This window comes from Schistocerca piceifrons, chromosome 1 (genome assembly GCF_021461385.2).
Source record: "Schistocerca piceifrons isolate TAMUIC-IGC-003096 chromosome 1, iqSchPice1.1, whole genome shotgun sequence".
Lineage (NCBI taxonomy): Eukaryota > Metazoa > Arthropoda > Insecta > Orthoptera > Acrididae > Schistocerca > Schistocerca piceifrons.
Genome location: NC_060138.1, coordinates 123,181,761 through 123,208,911, shown reverse-complemented (window position 1 = coordinate 123,208,911; position 27,151 = coordinate 123,181,761). Strand labels below are relative to the sequence as shown.

At 42.7% G+C, this 27,151-nt stretch overlaps 1 protein-coding gene across 1 annotated transcript in view; it reads right to left on the bottom strand.

The window, feature by feature from the left end:
- Nucleotides 1-529: 529 nt before the first annotated feature.
- The window catches only part of LOC124787922 (regucalcin-like), a 98,320-nt gene continuing 71,698 nt past the window's right edge, over nucleotides 530-27,151 (bottom strand). Inside the window, exon 6 of the mRNA XM_047254948.1 lies at nucleotides 530-754. Coding sequence (XP_047110904.1) covers nucleotides 530-754 — 225 coding nt within the window. The remainder of the gene's footprint in view (nucleotides 755-27,151) is intronic.

The window sequence follows — 27,151 nt, the reverse complement described above, 5'->3', positions numbered from 1 at the left end:
TCAACGCGGAGAAGAGGGAACGTATCCACTGTGAAGAGATATTTAATGTGAGTGTAGCGGTTCCACGGATCGTACTCCTGTGTAACTGTGGGGTCAGAACAGCTGGATGCCAACCGAAGAGGCCCGGGTTTGATTCCCAGGCTGGTCGGAGATTTTCTCTGCTCGGGGCATTAGTGTCGTGTTGTCTTTACATTCGTATGGTCATAACTGACACGAAAGTCGTTTCAACCACGGTGTCTTATCGTTTTTCCACTAGTGAGATGGCTGTGTGTCCTCGAGCCGAAAACGAACAAACTGAAATTAAAAATCTGGGAAATGCGGTGCATTGCCACCTGCTGGATCAGTCTCGTCCGCTAGAAGACTTTTTGAGGTTAATAGGCCATTTCACAGAATTTTTCAAAAGAATTTTTTTAATTGGATACAAGTAGCAATAGTATAAAATAGTTTGATCTTATAGCGTATCATCAGGCCTGCACTGAGGTCTTTTATTTATTGCCGCCAATCTCTGCAACACCGATTGAAGACGCGCTCAGAGGACGACGGACTGCGCGGGGAGTCCCCGGGCGCCGAGTCCGGTGACGCGGAAGGTGCAGCCGGCCATGGGTAGCTCTTCGGGGCGGTCCAGGCCGAAGGAGCCCGTCGTGACGAACAGCTCGTCGAGGCCGGCGCCGCCCCACGCCACCGACGTCACGTTCTGCGCCGGGATCTCCAGCCGCCGCAGCAGCCTGCCCGTGCGTGGGTCCACCTGGATCACCTGCAACACCGGCTATTACTATTCTCCTGTCCAGCAGGTGCTTGCCCCGCTTAAAAATAAAAAGACAGCAAATAAATGAAGATACAACAGGGACATGTTGGTATATTTAGCAGCTGTAGTTACATCAGCATCTTTATTCCGCGAGCCATCTGTTAGTATGTTTTTTTTTTCCTTTATTGAGTTTCGATTCCCCCTAAAGGGTGGCGGGCTAACAGCAGCTTATTACGCCGCTCTTCAGCCTACAGAATTTGTTTTAAAAAGATGAAGATAATAAAAAATAATGACAGTTGGCGATAAAATCGGTGACTTAAAGGTAAAAATGGCAGAAAATTCTGGAGCGTAAAACATAAAACACAGGGTCGATGAAGCTAATAAAATACACAGGAAGCAGAAAAATAATAGACAGACAATTAAAAAACACGGCGACAGTCTGGGTTCTGTTCGCAAGAGATATAAAAAGCGCACCCAGCGACAGCATGATTTCTGTTCGCAACACTGTGGAAGGACGCACAACACTGAACACTCACTTAAAAACTGCGCTAAAAGTTGGCACAAACACGACACACCACACCCGAGAGTAGGTGGGGGGAAACTGGTCAGATGACGGGAAAGGGGGAGGGGGGAAGGGGGAAGGGGGAAGGGGGAAGGGGGAAGGGGGAAGGGGGGGGGGAAGGAGCCAATGGAAGAGGAGGATCCATAAGAGGGGTGGGGGGGTCTGTTAGTATGTTTTTTTTTTTTTTTTTTTTTTTACTTTATTGTTATTTTAAAGCCTGTACAGCAGGCAGGCTGTCAGCAGCATACTACGCTGCTCTTCAGCCATAGAAGGTACAATCAGCAAAAACAGGAGAAAAACATAAAAGTTACAAAATGGTGGGCAATAAAACAGGAGACACAGAGAAACAAACACGGAGCCGTTCACACTCGACGATAAGCCACACTGCAAACTGTTGAGACGACGCACAAACACTGAAGGAGACGATGGCACTGGTGAACGATGGAGTGTGACGGTAAACACTGAACACTAAACATGACGGCACACACGATACACTGATGGCGGTGATCTCCGGCGCGCGAATGTCCACTGAGCGTGTGCAAGTCCGGGGACCTGCCAAGAGGGCAACAGGGATGAGGAGGGGGAGAGGGGAGGAAAAGAGGATGCCATGGCTTAGGAGACGGGGACAGGAGGATAGGGACAGGGGAGGGGGGGGCCCGGGGGACGAGGGACGAGAAAAGGAGGAGGGAGGGAAAAGGGAGAGAAGGGAGGGAGGGTGCCCCGAGGAGCAAGCACAGGAGGAGGGTGGGAGGATCAAAGTTGGTAGGAGGGGTAGATGGAGGGGAGGAGGGCATCATCAGGGAGGGGGAGCTGGCGGAAGCCACCTTGGGAGAGGGTAAGGAGGGTGGAGAGATGGAGACCGGGTGGGACGTGGGAGTACAGGCGTGGCAGCGGGCGGGGGTGGGAGAGGATCGGGGAGACGAGCGGGTGAGGAGGATCGAGTTTACAGGAGGTGTACAGGATTCGTATCCTTCTGTTAGTATGTGACAGCAGGCATTTTTGTACTGCCGTAAACCAGGTATACCTTAGAGATGATTTCAAAACAAGGGCAGTCACAGCTGAGGTAGTTACACATAACTGATTGACCACTTCATACACTATGTCAGGTGTATGCAGGTTGGTCCATCGATAGTGACCGGGCCAAATATCTCACGAAATAAGCATCAAACGAAAAAAACTACAAAGAACAAAACTTGTCTAGCTTGAAGGGGGAAACCAGATGGCGCTATGGTTGCCCGCTAGATGGCGCTGCCATAGGTGAAACGGATACCAACTGCGTTTTTTTAAAAATAGGAACCCCCATTTTTATTACATATTCGTGTAGTACGTAAAGAAATATGAATGTTTTAGTTGGACCACTTTTTTCGCTTTGTGATAAGCGCTGTAATATAAACGTATAAGTACGTGGTATCACGTAAAATTCCGCCAGTGTGGACAGTATTTGCTTCGTGATACATTACCCGTGTTAAAATGGACTGTTTACCTATTGCGGAAAAAGGTCGATATCGTGTTGATTTATGGCTATTGTGATCGAAATGGCCAACGGGCGTGTGCTAGTATGCTGCTCGGTATCCTGGACATCATCATCCAAGTGTCCGGACCGTTCGCCAGATAGTTACGTTATTTAAGGAAACAGGAAGTGTTCAGCCACATGTGAGACGTCAACCACGACCTGCAACAAATGATGCCCAAGTAGGTGTTTTAGCTGCTGTCGCGGCTAATCCGCACATCAGTAACAGACAAATTGCGCGAGAATCGGGAATCTCAAAAACGTCGGTGTTGAGAATGCTCCATCAACATCGATTGCAACCGTACCATATTTCTATGCACCAGGAATTGCATGGCGACGACTTCGAACGTCGTGTATAGTTCTGGCACTGGGCACAAGAGAAATTACGGGACGATGACAGATTTTTAGCACGCGTTCTATTTAGCGACGAAGCGTCGTTCACCAACAGCGGTAACGTAAACCAGCATAATATGCACTATTGGGCAACGGAAAATCCACGTTGGCTGCGACAAGTGGAACATCAGCGACCTTGGTGGGTTAATGTATGGTGCGGCATTATGGGAGGGTCGTCGAAGCACCATACCATGGCCCGCACGTTCACCGCATATGACGTCCCCGGATTTCCTTCTGTGGGGAAAGTTGAAGGATCCACCGACAACGCCTGACAACATGCGTCAGCGCATTGTCAATGCATGTGCGAACATTACGGAAGGCGAACTACTCGCTGTTGAGAGGAATGTCATTACACGTGTTGCCAAATTCACTGAGGTTGACGGACATCATTTTGAGCATTTATTGCATTAATGTGGTATTTGCAGGTAATCATGCTGTAACAGCATGCATTCTCAGAGATGATACGTTCACAAAGGTACATGTATCACATTGGAACAACCGAAATAAAATGTTCAAACGTTCCTACGTTCTGTATTTTAATTTAAAAAACCTACCTGTTACCAACTGTTCGTCTAAAATTGTGAGCCATATGTTTGTGTATCACAAAGCGAAAAAAGTGGTCCAACTGAAACATTCGTATTTCTTTACGTACTATGTAATAAAAATTGGGGTTACTATTTAAAAAATGCAGTTGATATCCGTTTGACATGTGGCAGCGCCATCTAGCGGGCCAACCATACCGCCATCTGGTTTCCCCCTTCAAGCTAGACAAGTTTCGTTCTTTGTAGTTTTTTCGTTTGACGCTTACTTCGTGAGATATTTGGCCCGGTCACGATCAATGGACCACCGTGTATATATTGGCGTTACAACTAATAAAATATAAAACTGAATCAAAAGTCTAATAGTTCGCAGTAGCTGTTTTTATTGAAGCTGATTTAACAGAGTTCAGTAAATACAGCTACTATGTATTGCTGGACATTTCATTCAGTTTTACATTGAAGCGCCAAAGAAACTGGTATAGTCATGCGTATTCAAATACAGAGATAGGTAAACAAGCAGAATACGGCGCTGCGGTCGGCAACGCCTATATGACAAGTGTCGGGCGCAGTAGTTAGATCGGTTACTGCTGCTTCAACGGCAGGTTATCAAGATTTAAATGAGTTTTAACGTGGTGTTATAGCCGGCGCGCGAGCGATGGGACACACCATCTCCGAGGTAGCGATGAAGTGGGAATTTTCCCGTACGACCATTTCATGCGTGTACCGTGAATATTAGGAATCTGGTAAAACATCGAATCTCCGACATCGCAACGGCCGGAGAAAAATCCAGCAAGAACGGGACCAACGACGCCTAAAGAGATTCGTTCAATGAGACAGAAGTGCAATCCCTCCACTGATTGTTGCAGATTTCAATGCTGGGTCATCAACAAGTGTCAGCGTGCGAACCATTCAACGAAATATCATCGATGTTTACCTGTGATGACTGCACGACACAAAGCTTTACACCTCGCCTGGGCACGTCAACACGACATTGGACTGTTGATGACTCGAAAGACGTTGCCTGGTCGGACGAGTCTCATTTCAAATTGTGTAGAGCAGATGGACGTGTACGGGTGTGGATACAACCTCATGAATCAATGGAGCCTGCATGTCAGCAGGGGACTGTTCAAGCTGGTAGAGGTTCTGTAATTGTGTGGGGCGTGTGCAATTGGAGTGATATGGGACTCCTGATACGTCTAGATACTACTGTGACAGGTGACACGCACGTAAGCATCCTCTATGATCACGTGCATCCACTCATGTCCATTGTGCATTCCGACGGACTTCGGTAATTCGAGCAGAACAATGAGACACCTCAAACGTCCAGAATTGCTACAGAGTGGCTCCAGGAACACTCTTCTGAGTTTAAACACTTCCTCTGGCCAACAAATTCCCCAGATATTAGCATTATTGAGCAATTCTGGGATGCCTTACTACGTGCTGTTCAGAAGAGATTTCCACCCACGATACTCTTACGGATTTATGGACAGCCCAGAAAGATTCATGGTGTCAATTCTCTCCAGCACTACTTCAGTCATTAGTCAATTCATGCCACGTCGTGTGCTCACGGGGACCCTATTTGATATTGGGCATGTGTACCACTTTCTTTGGCTCTTCAGTGTATATTATGACAGTTTTAACAGCTGTATTTAAACACGTGATTAATTCGTGAATCGATCAATCAATTATGTATAATGGGTACGCTTTACCGATTTTCAGATTCAAAGGTTTTTTTAACATCTATGGTATTTATATTAGTGAACATAGAGGCTTGTATGAAGGGCTTACATACTTATTAGTACAATAAAATTCATAAAGTGCAGAGGAAGTGATGGGGAAAAGTGTATGTGGTCAACGTTAGCATGAATATGAGGTATATAATGACCGGCCTATAGATCCACCAAAACTTTCAGCTACCACTCCATTTGTAGTCAATATTTCAAAAACAGAATGAAACCTTGACCACAAAGAAATATGTATACTGATCTAAAGGTTTCTTAAGTGCTTTATCAAGCTTCATAAAAGAACACATGGTATTTAAATCAATATGGTCCATCATCAAAATTTTAAATAATTATACTGAAAGGTGCTAACATGGAGTACCACACACATAGCTCCAAATTTAGCTGAGCAAAATACTTTCAATTTCATCCATCTTAGCGTAAACCCTCGTTTCAAAACATCCATTGCAGTTAGAATTAAAGCTTCTGTTCTTCATTTATCTGGCACTTGTGGCCAAACAAACTCCATTCCTTGTTTCTGGAGACAACGGACATTATATTTTGTACCTGAATTACTGCTTGAACCACAACAGCTTGCAATTTGAGCAATTTACGACTGACCTTTGTTTTTCTTAGTTGTAGGCACATTAACAATTACAAATGAGCCTTCGTCTATATACCAATGGTTAATGTATGTGTTCCTCAGTTCCACACTGTCATTGGCATTAGTACTGATACAGCTTAATAAATTATGTATCTGCAATCGTGGGGTTACAATAACCAGTGGTCAAAGTAGCTCCAAAAAGAGAAATCGTGTATATCACCTCTAAAACAGCAATATAGTAGGAAGATATATAAATGCGATGAAAAAACTATCTGTTCAGAGAATTAATCGAGTAACGTACACAAATAAGTTGAAAACACTGATTGCCGTTAAGTGACATAGGTGGATTTTGTGCGAACTGATTTTAACTCACTTTTTCGTATCCAACTATAAGTCGCAACAGGTTTTCCAACTGTTGCGCGAGAAAATCGGTACTGTACGGCACCATTTAGCGTACATTGATGAAGTTTTACCCCTGAACAGTGTGTACCGAACTCTCAAACGAGATCCTGCAGAGAGCTGTAAAACTTCTGCTGTATGATTGGTAAAAGTAAGCACGGCAGTAGTAGCATACCCGGGTTACGGTATGTTCAAGTCAACCTTTTCATGTTCCAGTAATGAATGGTCTGCAGAAAGAAAGATTGTTGATACGCTCCTGTCTGAACCTCTCTGATTTTACCTTCGTCTTTCCGCGAGATATATGTAGTGCGAAGCAATGCAGGATATCACATATATCCTGACCACTCCAAATCATTATGTCCAGAAGCGAAATAAAAAGAATAAAGAAACTTATTGAGCTACCTTGGGGTCACCAACCAGCATGAATCCCCCCAGGGGCTCACCATTCTTTGGCGAGTTCATGCTTTGCTACCAAGGGGCCCCAGCCTTTGAAGCATCTTTTCCCTTCCGTGCTGCTCATCTAGCTTTCTTTTTCCCCTCCCTTGGGGAACATGTCTGGGATGTTTTTGGAAATGTATTCTGTATTTTCAGTAGGCTGACATCAGGCAGCCTCTCCATTGTTTTTTCGCTCTTTTTCCTTTCTGTGTTCCCCTTCTCCTACTTTTCCTCTGCTTCGGCGTTTGAGGTTCCTCTTTTTCTTCTTCCTTCCTGTGAACTCCTGAAGGCTGGCCATGCACCTGATGCGTAACAGGTAATGGATAACGCGTAATTTCCAGCCCCGAGTCAACAGCTAGGGTTTGCACGTACTCCCTGGTACAGGTCAGGCCCAGGGAAGCCTGAGCTGTTACCTTCACAAATTGCCAATTGGTCCCTGAGTCAGGTGTACAGGTGGTGTGACCTGAGGTGTGAAAAATCATCCAAGTAGGGTGTTCCCCCTCTGAAGGGAGCCCCCAGTTGGAAGGAGTGCACCATCGGAAGCTGGAAATCATGAGGATTTTCGCGCAATGAGCGTATCCTCATCTTCATAGTCTGTCTACTAAACGTAAACGGAATGAGGTTAAAGATTCAAAAAAACTCCCAGCTGCACCACGGTTTCACATACTGAAGTCAGTCTGTCCTTTGCTATGGTAAATCCGTTTATTATTCAGAAAGGTGGTGATACAACTGCTGGCCCTATGAAATCCTGCTCCTGTCTATGCAATAGAACATTGCTTTTGGGGACTACTTCTGATTCTCAGACATAACTACTGCTTGCAGTTTCGCTCCTCCATGCCTATCCTGTTCGTGTCGAGGCCCATCGAAAGCTGAATTCTTCACATGGTGTTGTTTACATTAGGCTGCTCAATGGTCTGACCAAGGCAGAGATGCAAACATTCCTCTCTGATCAGGGTGTCATTGCAATCCATCATGTGATGAAAAAGGTAGATGCCTCCTTAGTGCCCACACACACTCTCTTTCTCACTTTTGATAGAATGGTTCTTCCATTAAAGTCAAAGCACGTTATCAAGTTATCACAGTCTGACCATACATTCCAAACCGGATGCATTGCTAGCAGTGCCATCGTTACAACCCAGCCAAATGTGTTACCTCTGGTTGGGATGCTCATGAGGGCATTTGTCTGCGTCCTTCTCCTCACTGTATCAACTGCAATAGCGACCATGCAGCCTCCTCCCGACGTTATCCCATGTCCCATGTATCTCGATGAACGGGCTTGTCCAGGAAAAAAATGCCTTACTCGGCCGCTCACAAGTTGTTAGCTAGTCGGAAACCGTGCGTTCTACCATGTAGCACTTACAGTACTGTTCTTGCAGCTTCTCAGTCCACGAAACACATAGCGATGCATGCATGCAACCTCAAACTCAGCACCACGGTTGTAAAATCGCCAAGTGTCATGGTAGTTTCCCTGTCTTCTCCTCCAGCTGTACAACAAGCTACTGAACTTTCACCTCACTGGGCGAAGTCACCTCATACACTACCAACAGGCTGGAAAGGACAGAAGGAATGCTGCCATGAAGACTTCCTATGCCATTCCAGCCAACAAACATCTGAGTCTTCCTCTCCCCACTGGAAAGGCTCCAAGCAATCAAACAAAGGCAAACGGTCTCCTTCACCGACTTGGAGATCCTCTTCGACGGTCTCACCACGTGATACCCTCCCCGGCCGAGCTCCATGTCGCCGGTGTTTTCATGCATTGGACGCCGCAGATCGACAGAAGGAGAATGTCGATGCCACTGTAGATTACATGGAGCAGGATCCTCCAGCCTCCAGGCCCTGTAGCAGTGGATCTTTCAAGGCTGGCACTCGGCAGACGCCGAAGTGACAGTATGTTTCCCCTCCTCCCCTTTTTTATCATGACTCTCTTCCAATGGGATGTTCACGGCCTTCAGTCCAAAAATGTCGACTTACAGCTGGTCTTAGAATCGCAGCATCCGCTTGTTCTCTGCCTCCAGGAAACAAAACTGCGTTCTCACATCCGCTTTGAGCTCCAACATTTCTTCCCAATCTGCTTCGACCTTCCCCCCGATGGTGGCAGTCCATCTCATGGGGGACTGATGCTGCTCATCCAGGATGGCGTTCATAGTAAATCCCTTTCCATAACTGCCGGCTTCAAGCTGTTTCAGCTAGCATTTTCTCTCCTCACTTGACCTTTTCCCTTTTTACCATTTACATTCCTCCATCAAGGGATGTCACTAGGGCAGACTTCCTCCAGCTTATTAGGCAACTACCTCAACCCAACTCCTGCTGGTCAGCGACTTCAATGCACACCATCGCCTTCAGGATTCTTCCAGAACCTGTCAGAGAGGTGCCCTCTTGGCTGACCTTCTCAATCAGTTCAGCCTCATCTGACTTAACATTGGAGTACCCATGTTCATTTCAGACTCCACGCACAGCTACTCCCATTTGGACCTATCCTTCTGCACTGCCCAACTTGCCTACTGTCTCGAGTGGTACGTTCTCGAGCGACCATTTCCCGTGTGCTCTCCTTTTGCTGACTCCTACCGCACCTACATGCACACCCAAATGGCAGGTTTCTAAGGCTGACTGGAGGCTTACGTCCTCCCTGTCGACCTTCGACGAACCACATTCCCCAGTTGTGATGACCAAGTAGAATATCTTACATACGTTATCCTAACTGTAGCAGAACGTTTCATTCCTCTCACTTCCTCTTTACTGCGCTGTGTCTTGGTCCTTTGGTTGACTGAGGCGTGTCGCGACGTTATTCGAGCACGGAGACGTGCTCTCCGCATTTTTAACCGTCATCCTGCGATGGCAAACTGCATTCGCTATAAACAGTTCCGTGCACAGCGTCGTCTTGTTCTTCGGGATAGCAAAAAAAGCTAGCTGGATTTCATTTACTAGTTCTTTCAAAGTTCCACTCCCATTTCCATCATGTGGGGCAACCTCCGACGGCTCTCTGGGACCAAGGCCCATTCCCCAATATCCGGCCTGACAGTAGCAGATGATGTCATAGTGGATCCTATTGCTATCTCGAACACCTTGGGCCACTATTTTGCGGAGATTTCGAGCTCCTCCCACTATCACCCTGTCTTCATCCATCAGAAACGAGTGGAGGAGACTCGGGCGACACCTTCTCTTCGTGGAATTGTGAGTGCTACAACGCCGCCTTTACTACGAGGAGGCTGAATCGTGCTCTCACTTCATCCCAGTCCTCCCAAGGGCTGGACGATGTTCACATTCAGATGTTGCAGAACCTTTCTAATATAAGCAATAACTTTCTCCTTCACACATACAGTCACATCTGGGCAGAGGACACGTTTCCCAGACGCTGGTGTGAGACCACTGTCATACTCCACCTAAGCCCAGGAAGGACAAACACCTTCCTTCTACTTATCGTCCCATTTCTCTCATCAGCTGTGTTAGGAAGGCAATAGAATGTATGATTCATGCCCAGCTGGCATGGTGGCTCGATTCTCGAAATTTATTAACCATTGCACAGTGTGGATTTCGAGCGCGCCGTTCCGCAGTTGACCACCTCGTCACGTCCGCAGCTCGTGGTCGTGCGGTGGCGTTCTCGCTTCCCACGCCCGGGTTCCCGGGTTCGATTCCCGACGGGGCCAGGGATTTTCTCTGCCTCTTGATGACTGGGTGTTGTGTGATGTCCTTAGGTTAGTTAGGTTTAAGTAGTTCTAAGTTCTAGGGGACTGATGACCATAGATGTTAAGACCCATAGTGCTCAGAGCCATTTTAACCATTTGAACCACCTCGTCACTTTGTCAACTCATGTCATAAATGTCTTTCTGCGGAAATCCCAGATTGTCGCCGCGTTTTTCGATATGGGGGAAGCCTACCACACATGCTGTAAGACAGGTATTCTTCGCTCTCTCTACACGTGGGGCTTCTGTGGCCACATGCTCAATTTCCTTCAGAAATTTTTAAAATACCGTGTTTTCAAAGTGCATGTGGATTCTGCATTGTCAGACACCTTTATACAGGAAAACGATCAGCCTCAGGGTTCTGTCCTGAGCGTCGTCCTCTTTGCTGTCGCCATAAACTGTATTATGGCCTTCAAGTATTTTTTATGTCTATCTTTTTGACTGGAGATCTTGAGGACCATGTCTGTTCACTATTCTAAGAAAATGATACGCCTACAACCGTCCTTATGATCTTATTTATTCTGTAGCTACCAGTTTCGGCGCTTCAATGCGCTATCTTCACGCTGTAGTTGATGCTGAAGGGGTTTACATGATCCATATATACACCGGATCAGTGGCCAACATAACTGGTTTACGCAGACTATCTGTAAACTCTGGTGTCAACAGTGCAAACATCAATTACCAACTGACTGGAGAAACATTGGTATTTTGAATGTTTCTCCCGTTCTGATTTATACTCTCGTATTTTCTTTTTTTAATACTGGGCAGGCTGGCGAAGGTGGAGGATGGTGTTCTATACTGTTCACACACAAAGGCGATCTCCATGAGGCGATCTTCCACAGTTTACATATTTTCGGTCCGCTATCCAGCAGTGTGACATATGTCCAAAGCATAATAAGCATCAGAAATATCTCTTAGGCAGTGGGACGCAAGGTTTCACGTCACGCCTGCACATTACAACTTCAACCTTTTCTGGGAGGTCTTTTCCTGCAAATGCAAGATGGAAGTTTCTGTATCTATTAGGTCATCTTTTGGACTGCGCACGTCGGATAAAATGTACGCCGGCCGGTGTGGCCGTGCGGTTAAAGGCGCTTCAGTCTGGAACCGCGTGACCGCTACGGTCGCAGGTTCGAATCCTGCCTCGGGCATGGATGTGTGTGATGTCCTTAGGTTAGTTAGGTTTAATTAGTTCTAAGTTCTAGGCGACTGATGACCTCAGAAGTTGAGTCGCATAGTGCTCAGAGCCATTTGAACCATTTGATAAAATGTACGCCTTGCCGTTCTATGTTAGCTCGTAACTCGTCTGTCTGTAGTGTAAAGTCTCTGTGGAAGATAACTTCTTGTATCATATTCAAAGTTTTATGTGGAGTAATGGTCACTGCTGTGTCACCCAGTCTTCCACATGTCTGAAATGCTTGAGATTATGCGGCAGAGGAAGCTTTAGCCAAAAGTGGTGCAACAAGTACACTTCTCCAAATTTGTCTTCTATTTGTTTCACAAAAAATAATGGTTTCGTCACCGTAAAGATATTTTCGTCTCTTATAGTACACACCAGCTACTGAACAAATTGTTTTCTTCCCAGTATTGTCCTTGTCCTCGGTGTATCCAGGGTAGCCTATCTGTTGAAATAGCCGAATCAGTGCGGCCATTATGCTGGTTTAGTCTTATGCGTGCCATGTGCGAAACATCCATCCTGATGCCACCTACTCCATTAAAAGGGCTCTCCTCACAGGCGCCACCCAGCAACAGCAAAGGTCATCTGGCGCGATGGCCACTGTGGAGGTTCCTGAAAAGCGTCAAAATGGTTCAAATGGCTCTGAGCACTATGGGACTCAACTGCTGTGGTCATAAGTCCCCTAGAACCTAGAACTACTTAAACCTAACTAACCTAAGGACATCACACACATCCATGCCCGAGGCAGGATTCGAACCTGCGACCGTAGTGAAAAGCGTCAGAAGTTAGCTCAGGCTTCAGAAGTGTGATCCCTGTTGGGTCAAGGGGCTCAACTGAAAGAGTACATAACGGACCCACCACGTCGGATTGGGTACCATGTTGGCTTTTAAATTGACACATGAGTCTGTAAAGCTGCACAGGTCACACCAATACTCAGAGATGGAAATAGGAGTAATCCAATAAATTACAGGCCCATATCATAATCGTCGGATTTAGAAACACAACTGACTCTTTACTTACGTGAAGTGTTGAGGATATCCACAAGGGATTTCAAATTGATTCCGTATTTCTGGGTTTCAAGACGGCTTTTGACAGCATACCTCACAAACGGCTTGTAATCAAATTGAGTGCTTATGGAATGTCGTCTCAGCTGTGCGGCTGGATCCATGATTTCCTATCAGAGAGGTCACAGTTCATAGTAACTGACGGAAAGTCATCGAGTAAAACAGGTGATTTTTGGCGTTCCCCAAGGTACTTTTATAGGCCCTCTGCTGATCCTTACCTATATAAACGATTTAGGAGACAATCTGTGCAGCCCTCGTAGGCTGTTTGCAGATGATGCTGTCATCAGACGATCATAAACAATTGGAAAATGACTTAGACACGATATCTGTATGACGTGAAAAATGACAGTTGTCTCTCAATAAGGGAAAGTGTGAGATTCTCCACATTGGAGAAGGATTGGAAAAGGGCACAGGTCATCCCCGTTTTCAAGAAGGGACGTCGAACAGATGCGCAGAACTATAGACCTATATCTCTAACGTCGATCAGTTGTACAATTTTGGAACACGTATTATGTGCGAGTATAATGACTTTTCTGGAGACTAGAAATCTACTCTGTAGGAATCAGCATGGGTTTTGAAAAAGACGATCGTGTGAAACCCAGCTCGCACTATTTGTCCACGAGACTCAGAGGGCCATAGACACGGGTTCCCAGGTAGATGCCGTGTTTCTTGACTTCCACAAGGCGTTCGATACAGTTACCCACAGTCGTTTAATGAACAAAGTAAGAGCATATGGACTATCAGACCAATTGTATGATTTGATTGAAGAGTTCCTAGATAACAGAACGCAGCATGTCATTATCAATGGAGAGAAGTCTTCCGAAGTAAGAGTGATTTCAGGTGTGCCGCAAGGGAGTGTCGTAGGACCGTTGCTATTCACAATATACATAAATGATCTTGTGGGTAACATCGGAAGTTCACTGAGGCTTTTTGCGGATGATGCTGTGGTATATCGAGAGGTTGTAACAATGGAAAATTGTACTGAAATGCAGGAGGCTCTGCAACGAATTGACGCATGGTGCAGGTAATGGCAATTGAATGTCAATGTAGACAAATGTAATGTGCTGCGAATAGATAGAAAGAAGGATCCTTTATCATTTAGCTACAATATAGCAGTCAGCAACTGGAAGCAGTTAATTCCATAAATTATCTGGGAGTAGGCATTAGGAGTGATTTAAAATAGAATGATCATATAAAGTTGATCGTCGGTAAAGCAGATGCCAGACTGAGATTCATTGGAAGAATCCTAAGGAAATGCAGTCCGAAAACAAAGGAAGTAGGTTACACTACACGTGTTCGCCCACTGCTTGAATATTGCTCACCAGTGTGGGATCCGTACCAGATGGGGTTGATAGAAGAGATAGAGAAGATCCAACGGAGAGCAGCGCGCTTCGTTACAGGATCATTTAGTAATCGCGAAAGCGTTACGGAGATGATAGATAAACTCCAATGGAAGACTGCAGGAGAGACAGTAGCTCGGTACGGGCTTTTGTTGAAGTGTTGAGAACATATCTTCACCGAGGAGTCAAGTAGTATATTGCTCCCTCCTACGTATATCTCGCGAAGAGACCATGAGGATAAAATCAGGGAGATTGGAGCCCGCCGGAGACATACCGACAATCTCTCTTTCCACGAACAATACGAAACTGGAATAGAAGGGAGAACCGATAGAGGTACTCAAAGTACCCTCCGCCACACACCGTCAGGTGGCTTGCGGAGTATGGATGTAGATGTAGATGTAGATGAGTATAAGGAAATCCATAATATTTCGGTTACAAGATAAATCACAAAAATTTAAAGGCTCTAAATTCTACTCAATTGCTAGGAATTAGAATTACGAACAACTTATATTGAAACGATCACACACATAACGTTGTGCGGAAGGCAAACCAAACACTGTTTTATCGGCAGAATCCATAGAAGATGCAACAGATCTACTAAAGAGACTGCCCACACTACGCATGTCCGTCCTCTTTTGGGGTACTGTTGCATGGTGTGGGATCCTTGCTTTATAGGATTAACGGAGTACATCGAGATAGTTCGAAGAAGGGCAGCTCGTTTTGTATTATCAAGAAATAGGGGAGGTGTTGTCACGGACATGATATAGGATCTGTCGTGGACGTCATTAAGATAAAGGAGTTTCTCGTTGCGGTAGGATCTTCTCACGACATTTCAGTCACCGACTTTGTCGTCGGAACACGGCAACATTTTGTTTATGCCAGCCTGCATGGGAAGAGACGGTCATCATAATAAAATAAGAGAAATCGGAGCTTGCGTGAAAAGATATAGATGTTCGTTTTTTCTGTGCGCTACTAGATAGTGAAATAACAGAGAATTAGTGTGAAAGTGGTTGGATCAACCGCCTGCCACGCACTTAATTGTGATTTGTAGAGCAGCCATGCAGAGGTACACAGAGGATTAACGCTGTAGGCAGTTGACGCTATTTAAGACCTTCTTGACCAGTCGGTCCATACTACAGAAAAAATTTTGAATATGGATGTCAAACTCTAAAGGGGAACAAATTACTTAATATTAGAACTAACACTTTCGTCATGGCACTGTTGTATAGACATCCCCTGAATTCTTTCAGCGTCAATTCAGGGTCAAACCTCGAGCTTTCGACAATCACCTCAATCGTCTTCTTCAAGAACAACTGCCTTCCTAACTGCTGCTCTGGTGGTCTTATGTAGTCCATAGACGGCTTGTAATTGGTCGGTAATTATGTAATGTTGTCGCAGATGGTACCAGCGTCTACTTCAGTGGCGCCGCCGCTCGTGTAATAGCGAAAACATTGCGACAAATATCTCTGCTTCTCTATCGAGAGTTCACTTCCATGCACCGCTAAGATTACATCCGCTGTCACGGTTAAAATTCGCCTCGCACATTATTTCTACAGCCTTTCAATTACACAATCCCAGTATCTCGGAGCCTGAAACGAAACTTTTGTTTCGTCAGAGGTTTCTCCAGTTCTCGAGTTTTAATATGCCATCGATATTGTGCACAACATTCGGAAACGGTACGGATGGACTGACCGATGGAACTGCTTCCACACTCACAAGGGATGTTATAAATACCAGGGATGTTGAGGCCGAGACTGTCCTTAACAGAACATAGAATCTCCTTTATCTTTGCGGGAGGTTAGAAAATAAGTCTCATACCTTGTCTTCCCAGGACTGCCTATTTTCCTGGATGTGGGACCACAGAAAGGAGGGAATACAACTGGTGACTCATCCTGTGGATGTTTAACATTTTCACTTTTTTATTCCTTGAAGAACACTGACTTCATATCACATGAACAATAGCCATTCTTTCGGAACACGTACTTCAGATGAATAATTTCGTCAGAATCAGGTCATACTCTGTCTACCAGTGTATTTAAGACTGCTCTCTTCTTGGTTGCATTATGAAAACTCTGCCGGCAATACACAAAGAGGTGATAAAAGTCTTCGGATGTAGTGTAAGGTATATGCTAAGGTCTGATCGGGGTAAATCCAGAAAATAAAGTCGATAGTTGCCAACTGCAAAATGGAATGAGTATAATTTCTTTGAGTAGGAGGATCTTTGATGGAGAGGAGCGCCGGGCGCACGCAGTAAAAAAACTGCCCGGTCGCAGTAACGCGCTCGGAGGAAGCAGATGTGCGGTGACAGCTTTAAGGTAGGATTCGCGCTACGCAGTGTTCAGGTTGTACACTGAGCAAAGTTTAGCACGTTAATGGGAGAGCTATAAAATGATTTCAAAATTGTTCTTGGTAGATAATGTTCAGAGTTAGGATTTGTATGTCCAAGTTTTGACGCAATAGGCGTTTTGTGAAATTTTTTGTAAGAGTGTCTAACATTCTGCGTGGTTTCTGTTTGTTCTAAGTCGTGTCTCCCTACCACTTTCGCGCAACGACACTCTGAGTGTGTTTTTTTTAGGGAATTGACTAGTTTGAACCTGGGACCTGTTGCTGGTAAGGAGACGCCAGACCACACATGACATGTAGAGTTCAGAAGAGTTCAGTGAGACTAGCGATGATATAACCAAATAATTAATGATGTCAGCGTCAGCTCCACTGCACTCCCTGTCTATCCAACGAGAAACGTTATACTTTTCGTGGTGGGGCAATGTTTTTAAAGTTTGCAACGTAACAGAGATGCGAAAAAGTCTCACGCTAAACTTGCGGCTGGTGTGGCCCTTTTAGTGTTATCATAAGATCTATACTGTTCTTCTGGAGGGCTCTAGGTTTTAACATGGGCTGGGGGGGTGGTTCTGGTGGTTAGCTGACGACGTGGGTGTCCGTCCCTTATCGTAAGGCCTTCTAGCTTAACACAGTTTTGCTCGCAGCTTCTGTTCTCGTTTCTCCCCTCGGAACTGCGTCTGTCTCATGGTGGGAAGGTATGACATGCATTTAGGTATTCTTGTGTTAGTCTGTGGTATTCCATTTGCTCACTCGTTACTCGTATTACTTTGGTTAATTTAATGTCACGATTTATTCGGAGCTATGTGACATACTACTGGATTTGCTTATCATGTCAGGGTTTTCATGGAAGGTGTTGGATTTTCCTGACACTTTACATATCACCACCCTTCAAACTTAATTTTTGCACTGAATTTAGGCAATGATTGAATCGGTGTCTAAGTCAGTCAAAAATTATTCCTTTATCTAAATTTTGTTGCCTACTGTTCAGCCACATTATTCTGGTTCTATGCTAGTTTGTATTCCTAATTTATATTTTTATATTCTTCCACATTATTCTCAAAAATATCTTTATATTGACAAGAGAAGAATATTTTTATGCTATTATTATTATTATTATTATTATTGATTTTTAATTATTTTCTTTCTTTATTTAAGTGTGAAGTGTGTTTTTTAAGAAGTTTGTTATCGAAAGTGAGGAGTCTTTCACATCGATTTTCTTAGAAATATTTTTTTTTATATAAATGTAGTAATTAAGTAAAATCTATTCCTAACACATTTTCTAAATATCACGTACAAGTAAAAATGTTTTTGTTTCTAGACACTCATTTCAACATTGTTACACTAACAAATAAGAATTATTTCCAAGAATTGCTTTCACAAAGAAATATACATACACAAGTATTGAGATATTATCCTAACAAATGGTACAAATGTCAAAAAAAGGGAAAACATCCAACGAGATAATTTTTTATTCTTTGTTTTTATAAGGAGAAAAGAAGTAAAATATAGTTATTCTTTTATTTTTATGAGGAGAAAATAAATGGCATATAGTTTTAGTGTTTATTATGCCTTACTTTTGTTCTTTATATACTGTCCATTTCAGAACTAATGACTTATTTTTATCGATACTCTATTTTTTACTTAAGTCCACAGCCAATGACTTATTTTGTAGTTTATTAGCTGTCTGGTGTGCTTAACTTATTTAGTTTTTCACATGTTTCTTTTGCACAATTCCTACATCACATAATTTGATTTCACACATTCACACAATCCTATGAATGTTTAAGCATGAGGTTGGCAAATGTTTTTGCACGAAGGTGATGGGCTTGAGCAAGATGGATGTGGGCAAGTATTTGATGTACAGCTTCGTTCGTCATTCCTTGTTGGCTTTGCAAGTGTATGTTGCTGTTGTGGAGATCCCATAATGGAATGGAGCTGTGAGTGCAGAATCTCGTGGTTTACTGGCTTTGTATGTGTGAAAGTCATCGTTATGTGTCGTTGAAGGCGGTCGTTTTTTGTAGTAATACTTCGCAGATGACTAGTTTACAATCGGATAGGGATTTGGGAAGGTATGTCGTCTATTCTTCACCCATCTTCTTTCTTGGTCTCAATCTTGCGAATCTTCAACTTCTGTTCTTCCTGCTTTTTCTCTGCTTCTTACTTGATTCTTGGTTCTTCTCTGGGCAGGATATGGAAATATTTATTGATAACTAGTCGCTTTGAAGTTCTCCTCTTAGTAACAGTTTGATAAATTGTTTGAGCATCTCATTTTTACTTTGTGGAAGTTTTCTTCAGTTTCGTGCATCAGTGTGCTGTTTAATAGCAGTATTGTGACTTTTACACATATTTTTTTGCCAGTGGTGGCTTGCCCAAGCGGTCTTCTCGTCGAGCCGTTTTTTTGCTCGCTCCACTGAGTTGGAGCGTCCCAAGGCCCTCTTGACCTTCCGTGTCCTGTCACAGCAGGGTTCCGCTTAGCGGGCAGATTTACTTCCCACATCAGATACAAGGGCCCTCTGTTGGTCTTGCTGTCCTTTCCCTTCTCTCGATGCTTCTGCCTTGTAGGAATCGTGTCTTGCTAATTGCGTCCTTTTCTTTCTTGATACTTCTCGCATTGGAGCTTGTGGGTTGTTGCATCTGGTCTTTGCTGGAGTTTTTACAATGGTTCTTACAAAAAGTTTTACTTAAAATCATCTAACATATGTCTAGTACCTACATTGTTTTACGCCTTCTTAAAAAGCTTTACAAATTTTGGCGCTCTTTCCATGTTACAATTCTAAGATATTTTGAGTCTTAACTTCTACAAGAATCCTCAAATTCGGTTTTTATTTTTGTGTAGTGTCGTGGTGTATAGCATTTTAGTATTTCATGCTGTTAGACTATCTACATTTTATCCCTTCACCTTAATCTATGGTACTATTGGTGTTATTTTTGTTTTTATTGGAACTACTTTCTTTTTCCCACCTTCCTCTCTCTTCATTCGTCTTTCTCCTGACGATCTTATCTGCAACATAATCTTGAAATATTGTGATGATTATTCACAAGTAATAAAATTAATCTTCAAACTTTTTGATATGGCTCACATGGTGAAGTCCTAAGGTTTTGCCTGTTTTACTTCAAATTTGTACTGAAAGTGTTTAATACTGCCAGTCTTAGGTAAAAATACCTCTGCTTTATCTCGTAAAATACCCTCTAATTCTCTTTTACTGTGTTCCGAAATACCTTGAACTTCTTGCAATTTTTCATCGATTTGTTTATGGACTTCTAACATGAGTTGAGGCGATTCCCCCTTTTGTGCATACCATTCTAATTCTTCATCCTCTTTATCTCGCATCATTCTTAATTGTTTGTTTACAACTGGTATTTCTTCTAATTTTAGCTTTTGCTCAAAGAGAAGTGTGACATTCCCGAATGTTACGCTACCTTTCGCCATATCTATTATCGCTTGTCTCTCATGTAAAAAATCTGCGCCTATAATCAAATCTACAGTTAGTTTAGGTATAATCACGAAGTTGGCTTAGATCTTTTGACATTGACACGAAAGAGTTAACGTTGTTTGTCTCGTAACTTACGCAGCATTGTTTCTAATAGGACCTCTTACTTTAATCTTAAGTGTTTTCAGAACTGGCAATTCCTCATTGGCATTACACTGCATGAATAAATTTTCCGAGATCGCGGTCAGTTCACTTCCGCTATCAATTACAATATTGACTGGGATATGCTTTACCATGGCCTTCACAATTGGTTGAATTTGAAAGGGTTGGTTCTGTTCTTCTTCTTCTTGCATCAACGAATCCTCCACTGAATCATTCATGAGTCTTTTCAGGAATTTCCCTTGTGAATTCAAACTTTCTGTAGGATAAGCTTCGACTGCTACTTCTCTCTCTTTTATTTCCTCTTCTCTATTTCTTCCTTCATTTACGCTTTCTTCAACGTTCTCTACTTTTTCCTCATCCTCGTCTATCTTCTCCGTCTTCGTCGCTACTTCCACATAATCGCATCTAAATGCTCTAATTATCGCTTCATTACTTCCTTCATTATATACGTTGGGTTGTGTGCCCACTAGTAACTTATTTTCAACTTCTGTCGACTGCGCATTATCCTCATTGAATTCGATTTCTCTGGTTTCCATCTCAAATAGCTCTGCAATACTCATTACTTCGTCCTTTCCTCCTACATTCGTTGTGCATGCCTCTGGTAATTCATCTTCCTCGTCAGTATTCTCCCAATTAATTTCGTCCCAACACGACATTATTATTTTCCTGTCTTCGTTTTCATCTGGTCCCTGCGGTTTTGTTTCTTCCTTCTTCTCTTCTCGTGATAAGGTATTTACTTCTTTGTTCAAGGTGCTGCAATTGTCCTGGGTTCGGTGCGTCATTCTCTTTGGCATGAGCGCTTAGCTGTCAATTCAAACGTTTATCGGGTTTGGTGATCTTACCTCCACCTCTTTTATCTGTATTCTCTTTTCTTGTTCAGCTTATTGATAGTGGTTTCTTCGTTGATAATTTGTCGGTCTATTGGTTCTCCAGTACCCGTTCTGGTTGTCTTTATTCACTCTATAATAGTTGTTGCCGTTCCTGGGTGAATTATAGTTATTGCCATATTCTTTTCTAAATCCATAACCGGTTCTTTGTTGAAATCTATTGTCGTTTCTTGGTGCGAAGTTATAACGTGGTTCGTAATTATTGTTTCTTCGTACTGTGTCTTGTGGATTCCACTGCTTTTTGCTTTCGTTTTCACGTGCGCTTCGTCTTTTTCTTGCGTCATCTTCCGAAAATATGAACTCTAGTTCCCTTAGAATACCTTTCAATGCTTCGACGTCATTGCCTCCGCGCCCTACTAATGATTACTGGTATTTCAATGGTAACTTCATCGTGCACAATTTAATCAACTCTCCGTCACTGTATGGTACATCTAAGCATTGATTTTTCTTTACCATTAATTCGAAAAATTTCACTGGACTCTTCTCTCCTAAATTTTCAAAATATGGGTTCTGTAATAATTCGTACTTCACTCTGTTCTGTGCTTCGCTGGACCAATATCATGAGAGAAACTTCTCTCTGAAATCTTCGTACGATCGGCATGTCGCTGCAACATTTTGCATGATTTCTGCGACTGTTCCTGACATGTGTGTACATATAAAGTCTAATTTGTGTGCTAGCGTCCGGTGTTCTGGTAATCCTACTCGGAATTGATCAATAAAAGTTCGTGGATGTAATGAGTTTCCTTCTCGAAAGTGTTGAAATTTTTTGACTGTGAGGAAATGATCATTGTCGTACTTCGTCATAGTTCCATATGAAATTCGCGATTCTTCGCCACTTTTGTTTGTGATCATTTCTCCCGTCGTTCTTTCCGGTTGTGGTAGATCCATTGGATATTGTCCACTGTAACTTTCGCCTACCCTTGCGTAGTATCGTTGGAGTGGTACGCAATAATTTTCTTCCATCGGTTGTGAACGTGTAGCTGAATGCATTGCACTGTACTCTCCGTGACCTGGCTTTCCATTGTCAGGTATTGGTTCGGTATCTAGTCTGGCTAACCTTGCTGCTTCATTGCACGATCCAAACTGTCTTGAAACATACATTTGTGGTTCCGCATGTGTTTGTGATGCCGTTTGTTCATCAAGAATTTCGAAACGTGTTTGTTGCTGTGCAGGCTGTCTGATTTCACGTATGTTACTTTCCGCCTGTGATTGGAATCGCAAATGCGTAATATCTTCGTTAATTGCTTGTTTTTCCGGTGCTGTTACAGATACGGATGTGGTTGCAGACTCAGTGCTTGTTCGATGCTGTTCACTACACTCTTCAATGGTTTGCAACAACTCTGTTCGCAATTTCTGAAATTGTCGCTTCGTTTGCGCTTCTATTTTGACTAGCGGTTATCATATCTTTTCAGCGCTGCTTTTGTGATACGTTTGTGTAACACACTGTTTTCAACAATTTCACGCGCTGTACCTGCTGCTTGTCTAGTAATTACATTTATCTGTTTCTCTAGTTTCTTGACCTTTCCCTGGGTGTTGTTACGTAATGTTTTGATCTCGTCCTGAGTGTCACTACGCAATGTTTGTACGTCCGCTTGTACCTTGTCAATGTCTGTTCTCAATTGATTATGACCTGTTACTAAGTTTCCTATCACTTCTCGAGATTCTTTTGCCTCGTCTTCAATATGACTTAGGTGTAACTGAATTTTTTTGTTTTGTTCTTTAATCTCACGCATTTGTCTCGTGGTTTCTGAAATTTGTTTCGTCGGTTCTGCATTCTGAATTTTAATTTGGTTCCCAATTTCTTTATTTTGTCTCATCATGGTTTCCGGCATTAATTGTAATAATTCTGGCAGATTGGTGGGTCCTATTGCGTTTTCTTCCGACGTCCTACGCTCTGTGTTTTCGCCCAATTGTTGGTTTGCAACCGATTGCATTGAACTGTGCGGTGACACGTTGCTGCTCGAATTCCTTGTACTCTGTCGTGAGGGAGCTCTGATTACTTGTAATATGGGTTCTACGTATTCAAGACGCAAGTTAGAATCCTCATCGGCTGCCTCTCTACTTTCCTGCTCCTCTATCGTATGCTGACCTAGGTTTTCTGTGCCTTGGCGTAAATTATCCTCGTTATGGTGCGTTATCTGTCCTATTTCTCGCGATACTGCATCGTCTGTTGTATTGTCCTCTATTCTCTGTCCATCTTCATGCTGGGTCTCTACTTCAATTCGGTCAAGGTCTCGATCTGCACATTGCTAATCTTTCCCAATCCCTTATTTTCTGTTTTAAAATCAATTCACGCGCCCTACTTCGCGTCAACATGCGCTCATACGATCTCGCGCGTTTCATAAACTTTTTGCACACACGACTTGACAATCCATTCACTTACTTGTTGGGTCAGAACCAACTTGTCAACGATGTATCCGCCACCTGTGCGCTTGCATTGGAGAGATAACTTAATTCTAACAATATTAAAATTCATAACTTAATTATGCTATTCTCTCTGCTAGAATGTGTCACGTTCTATTGAATACTTTCTTACTATCTATCGCTGCAGTTACTGGTTTCGACTATTTATAACTTTATGAAAAAAGTTTTTACTACGAAAATTTTTCAACAGGATATTTTTCTGACCTAGTTAGGCATGTGGTCGACCTTCAATCATGGTATTTTACCATCCTGGCAGAGTCGCCACTCTCTAACATTCTGCGTGGTTTCTGTTTGTTCTCAGTCGTGTCTCCCTTCCACTTTCGCGCAACGACGCTCTGAGCGTGTTTTTTTTAGGGAATTGACGAGTTTGAATCTGGGACCTGTTGCTGGTAAGGAGACGCCAGACCACACATGACATGTAGAGTTCAGAAGAGTTCAGTGAGACTAGCGATGATATAACCAAATAATTAATGATTTCAGCGTCAGCTCCACTGCACTCCCTGTAAAAGAATCTTAATATTAACTAAATTTAGTGGAAGGGGTTCAAGGCTTTCCTATTTTTAGTTAGCTGGTAAAATAACGTAGAAAAATTAGTTAAGTTTACCATTGGAAATTTTATTCTACTCACAAAACATTGTTTATAAATTGCACTATTGATAAAAGGAAATGTTTTAATACAGGATGATAAAAACCAACTGCATTCAACAAAAATGTGAACGAATATTCCCTGAATGGGTTTCCAAGTTCTACAATGGATCGAAGGATGGCCTATGCCACATCACATCTATAATCTAGGTTTAAATTAAGTTTCACAAAAGAGAAAACTATCAAAATGGTCTACAGTGACCCTCAATTATCTTTAATTACTTATCTAACTTGTCGTAAATTACAGTGGCTGATGTGGCTTCTCAATAATTATATAACAGAAAAATCATCGAGTTTCAGATTTTAACTTATGTAGCAAATGTGAATACCATGAGCTTCAATTGACGATCGACACTAGTATTATGTAAAAAGCGGATGTAACAGATGAGACTTCTTCAGTTCTGAGTGAAGCCTTATGTGCTCAAAAATGCGGCATCGCGTACGTTAATTGCCTTGTCGGTGTTCGTCAGGGGGCGGCGGACGACACAGCTCCCCGCACCTCGCCGTCTCGGGAGCAACTCTTTCCTAACTTCTCCTTACTACAATTTACCGAAGTTAGTTTAAAAAAAAAACTGTCAGGCTTTGTTTTCATCTGACCAATCAGGGTCTCAATGTTAACCTTAAGCTCCGCCTACAAAAATTCTGTCTATCCAATGAGGAACGTTATACTTTTCGTGGTGGGGCAATGTTTTTAAAGTTTGCAACGTAACAGAGACACGAAAAAGTCTCACGCTAAAACTTGCGGCTGGTGTGGCCCTTTTAGTGTTATCGTAAGATCTATACTGTTCTTCCGGACGGCCCTATTTTTAACATGGGCTGGGGGGTAGTCCTGGCGGTTACGTTTCGTGGTGGGGCAATGTTTTTAACGTTTGCAACGTAACAGAGACGCGAAAAAGTCTCACGCTAAAACTTAGGGGTGGTGTGGCGCTTTTAGTGTTATCGTAAGATCTATACTGTTCTTCTGGAGGGCTCTAGCTTTTAACATGGGCTGGGGGTTGGTCCTGGTCGTTAGCTGGCGACGTGGGTGTCCGTCCCTTATCGTAAGGCCTTCTAGCTTAACACGGTTCTGCTCGCGGCTTCTGTTCTCGTTTCTCCACTCGGAACTGCGTCTGTCTCACGGTGGGAAGGTATGACATGCATTTAGGCATTCTTGTGTTAGTCTGTGGTATTCCATTTGCTCACTCGTTACTCGTATTACTTTGGTTAATTTAATGTCACGATTTATTCGGAGCTATGTGACATATTACTGGATTTGCTTATCATGTCAGGGTTTTCATGGAAGGTATTGGATTTGCCTGGCACCTTACAAGTGTTTCGTGCTGCAAAAATGTTGGAAATGGTAGTTTTTGTATATGTCTTAAATTTTTAACAATATATATATATATATATATATATATATATATATATATATATATATATATATATATATATATATATATATATATAGAGAGAGAGAGAGAGAGAGAGAGAGAGAGAGAGATCACCATGGTGTTTCAATCTAACAGACTGTATCATAATCCACATCCTTTGCTTGTACTGAATACGAAAATGAGGAGTAAAGTAAAGTTACCCACCAAATGAAAGAACGTAAAGAAAATGAGGCCTCTATGCAATATATATGTGCAGTTCATGGTTTGAAATCTATTTTGGTATAACTAAAGTTATCAGAGCAAAGTTATTTGAAATAACTAATTTTATGCCATTACACAACTGGCATTATTCAAGTCAAGATAAAATTTCATGAAGTAAACATTAGGGCCAAAAGTTAATTTTTCAGTACCATCTTAATGCCATTGCACAAACGGCATTATTCTCTTAAACTTGATTGCTGAGTCAAATACATGTTTCATTACCGGCAAAATGGAGGAGTGCACGAAACAAGTTCGCAGACGCAGACAGATGCGGGTTTGTTGAATAATTATTTTGGAACAATTTTATCTTTGATACTTTCACTAATTAAAAAGGAAACAATTTTGGGTTAGATACTTTCACTTTTAAAGATAATTTTTGGACGTGGTACTTTCAGTAGCGCACAAGATATAAAGAGGGTAGCATACAAGGCATCATAGGGGCATGCTGAAACACGTATGTAACGCAGCAGCGATGGCGAGGCATTGTAGCATCTGTGACCAGAGAGTATGCGCTTGACCGCGCGAGTGTTGCGAGCGGTTCTCAGTCTATCAGTAGTCGTTGCGAGTCGGTCAGTCAGTCGTTGCGAGTCTGTAGCTGTGTCTAGTTGAGAGCAGTACTCTGTCAGTAGTCGTCGCGTGCAGTACGCTAATAGTCGTCATGCAGAGCGGTCGGTCAGTAGTAGCAGCCCAGTGCGGTTGTGTGATGTAGGCGGTCGGCAACACTGGTCAAGATGGTGAATAAGGTATACTGTTAATTAATATAATCATTAGATCATGAAAAATTTTATTTATTGTAATTATTCTCCAACAAGTTCCCCAATAATAATTTTTATTTCAAAAGCATTTTTTTCAAAAATTTAATTTTCTATTGAACTAAAGATTTCGTTGCACTTCCCATTTCATTCCACTTCTTTTGAAGAAAAATTTCACTAAAATCACAAAAAAAGAGAATATTATTATTTGCAATGCAGTTCCTCCAAGCGGTGCGCAACAACAAGAGCAAAAATGTGACATCCATTTATTCTGAGGTAAGACTTTAATTCTGATTGTTTTGCACAGGGCCAAAGACCGATATTTCGGTTTAATTGAATTTTCTTGTCACTGAATAGACTTTAATTTTTTTATGAAAAACTTATACTTAAGTCAGATTGCGATTCTCAGTTTTATTGTCATTAGATTTATTTTGTGGGGAGGTTACACTCGGCTCCCATTTGTATTAAGTATTGTCCTGTTTCATTTCCTTTAAAATTACGGTGGGGAGGTTACACTTGGCGACACCCAGTCCAGGATCGAATTTCGTTGAGTCTTTTGAACAACAGTCAGATATCTGCTCTTGTTTGCTTAACTATAATTAGGATTTGGCGCTACGCTTTTACTAATTTTGTGACTCTCTTTCCACAGATCAACGACAATTCGTTTGCTCTGTTGTATTTGTGTGTTGCTTTTGCATTTGTGATTATTTGTT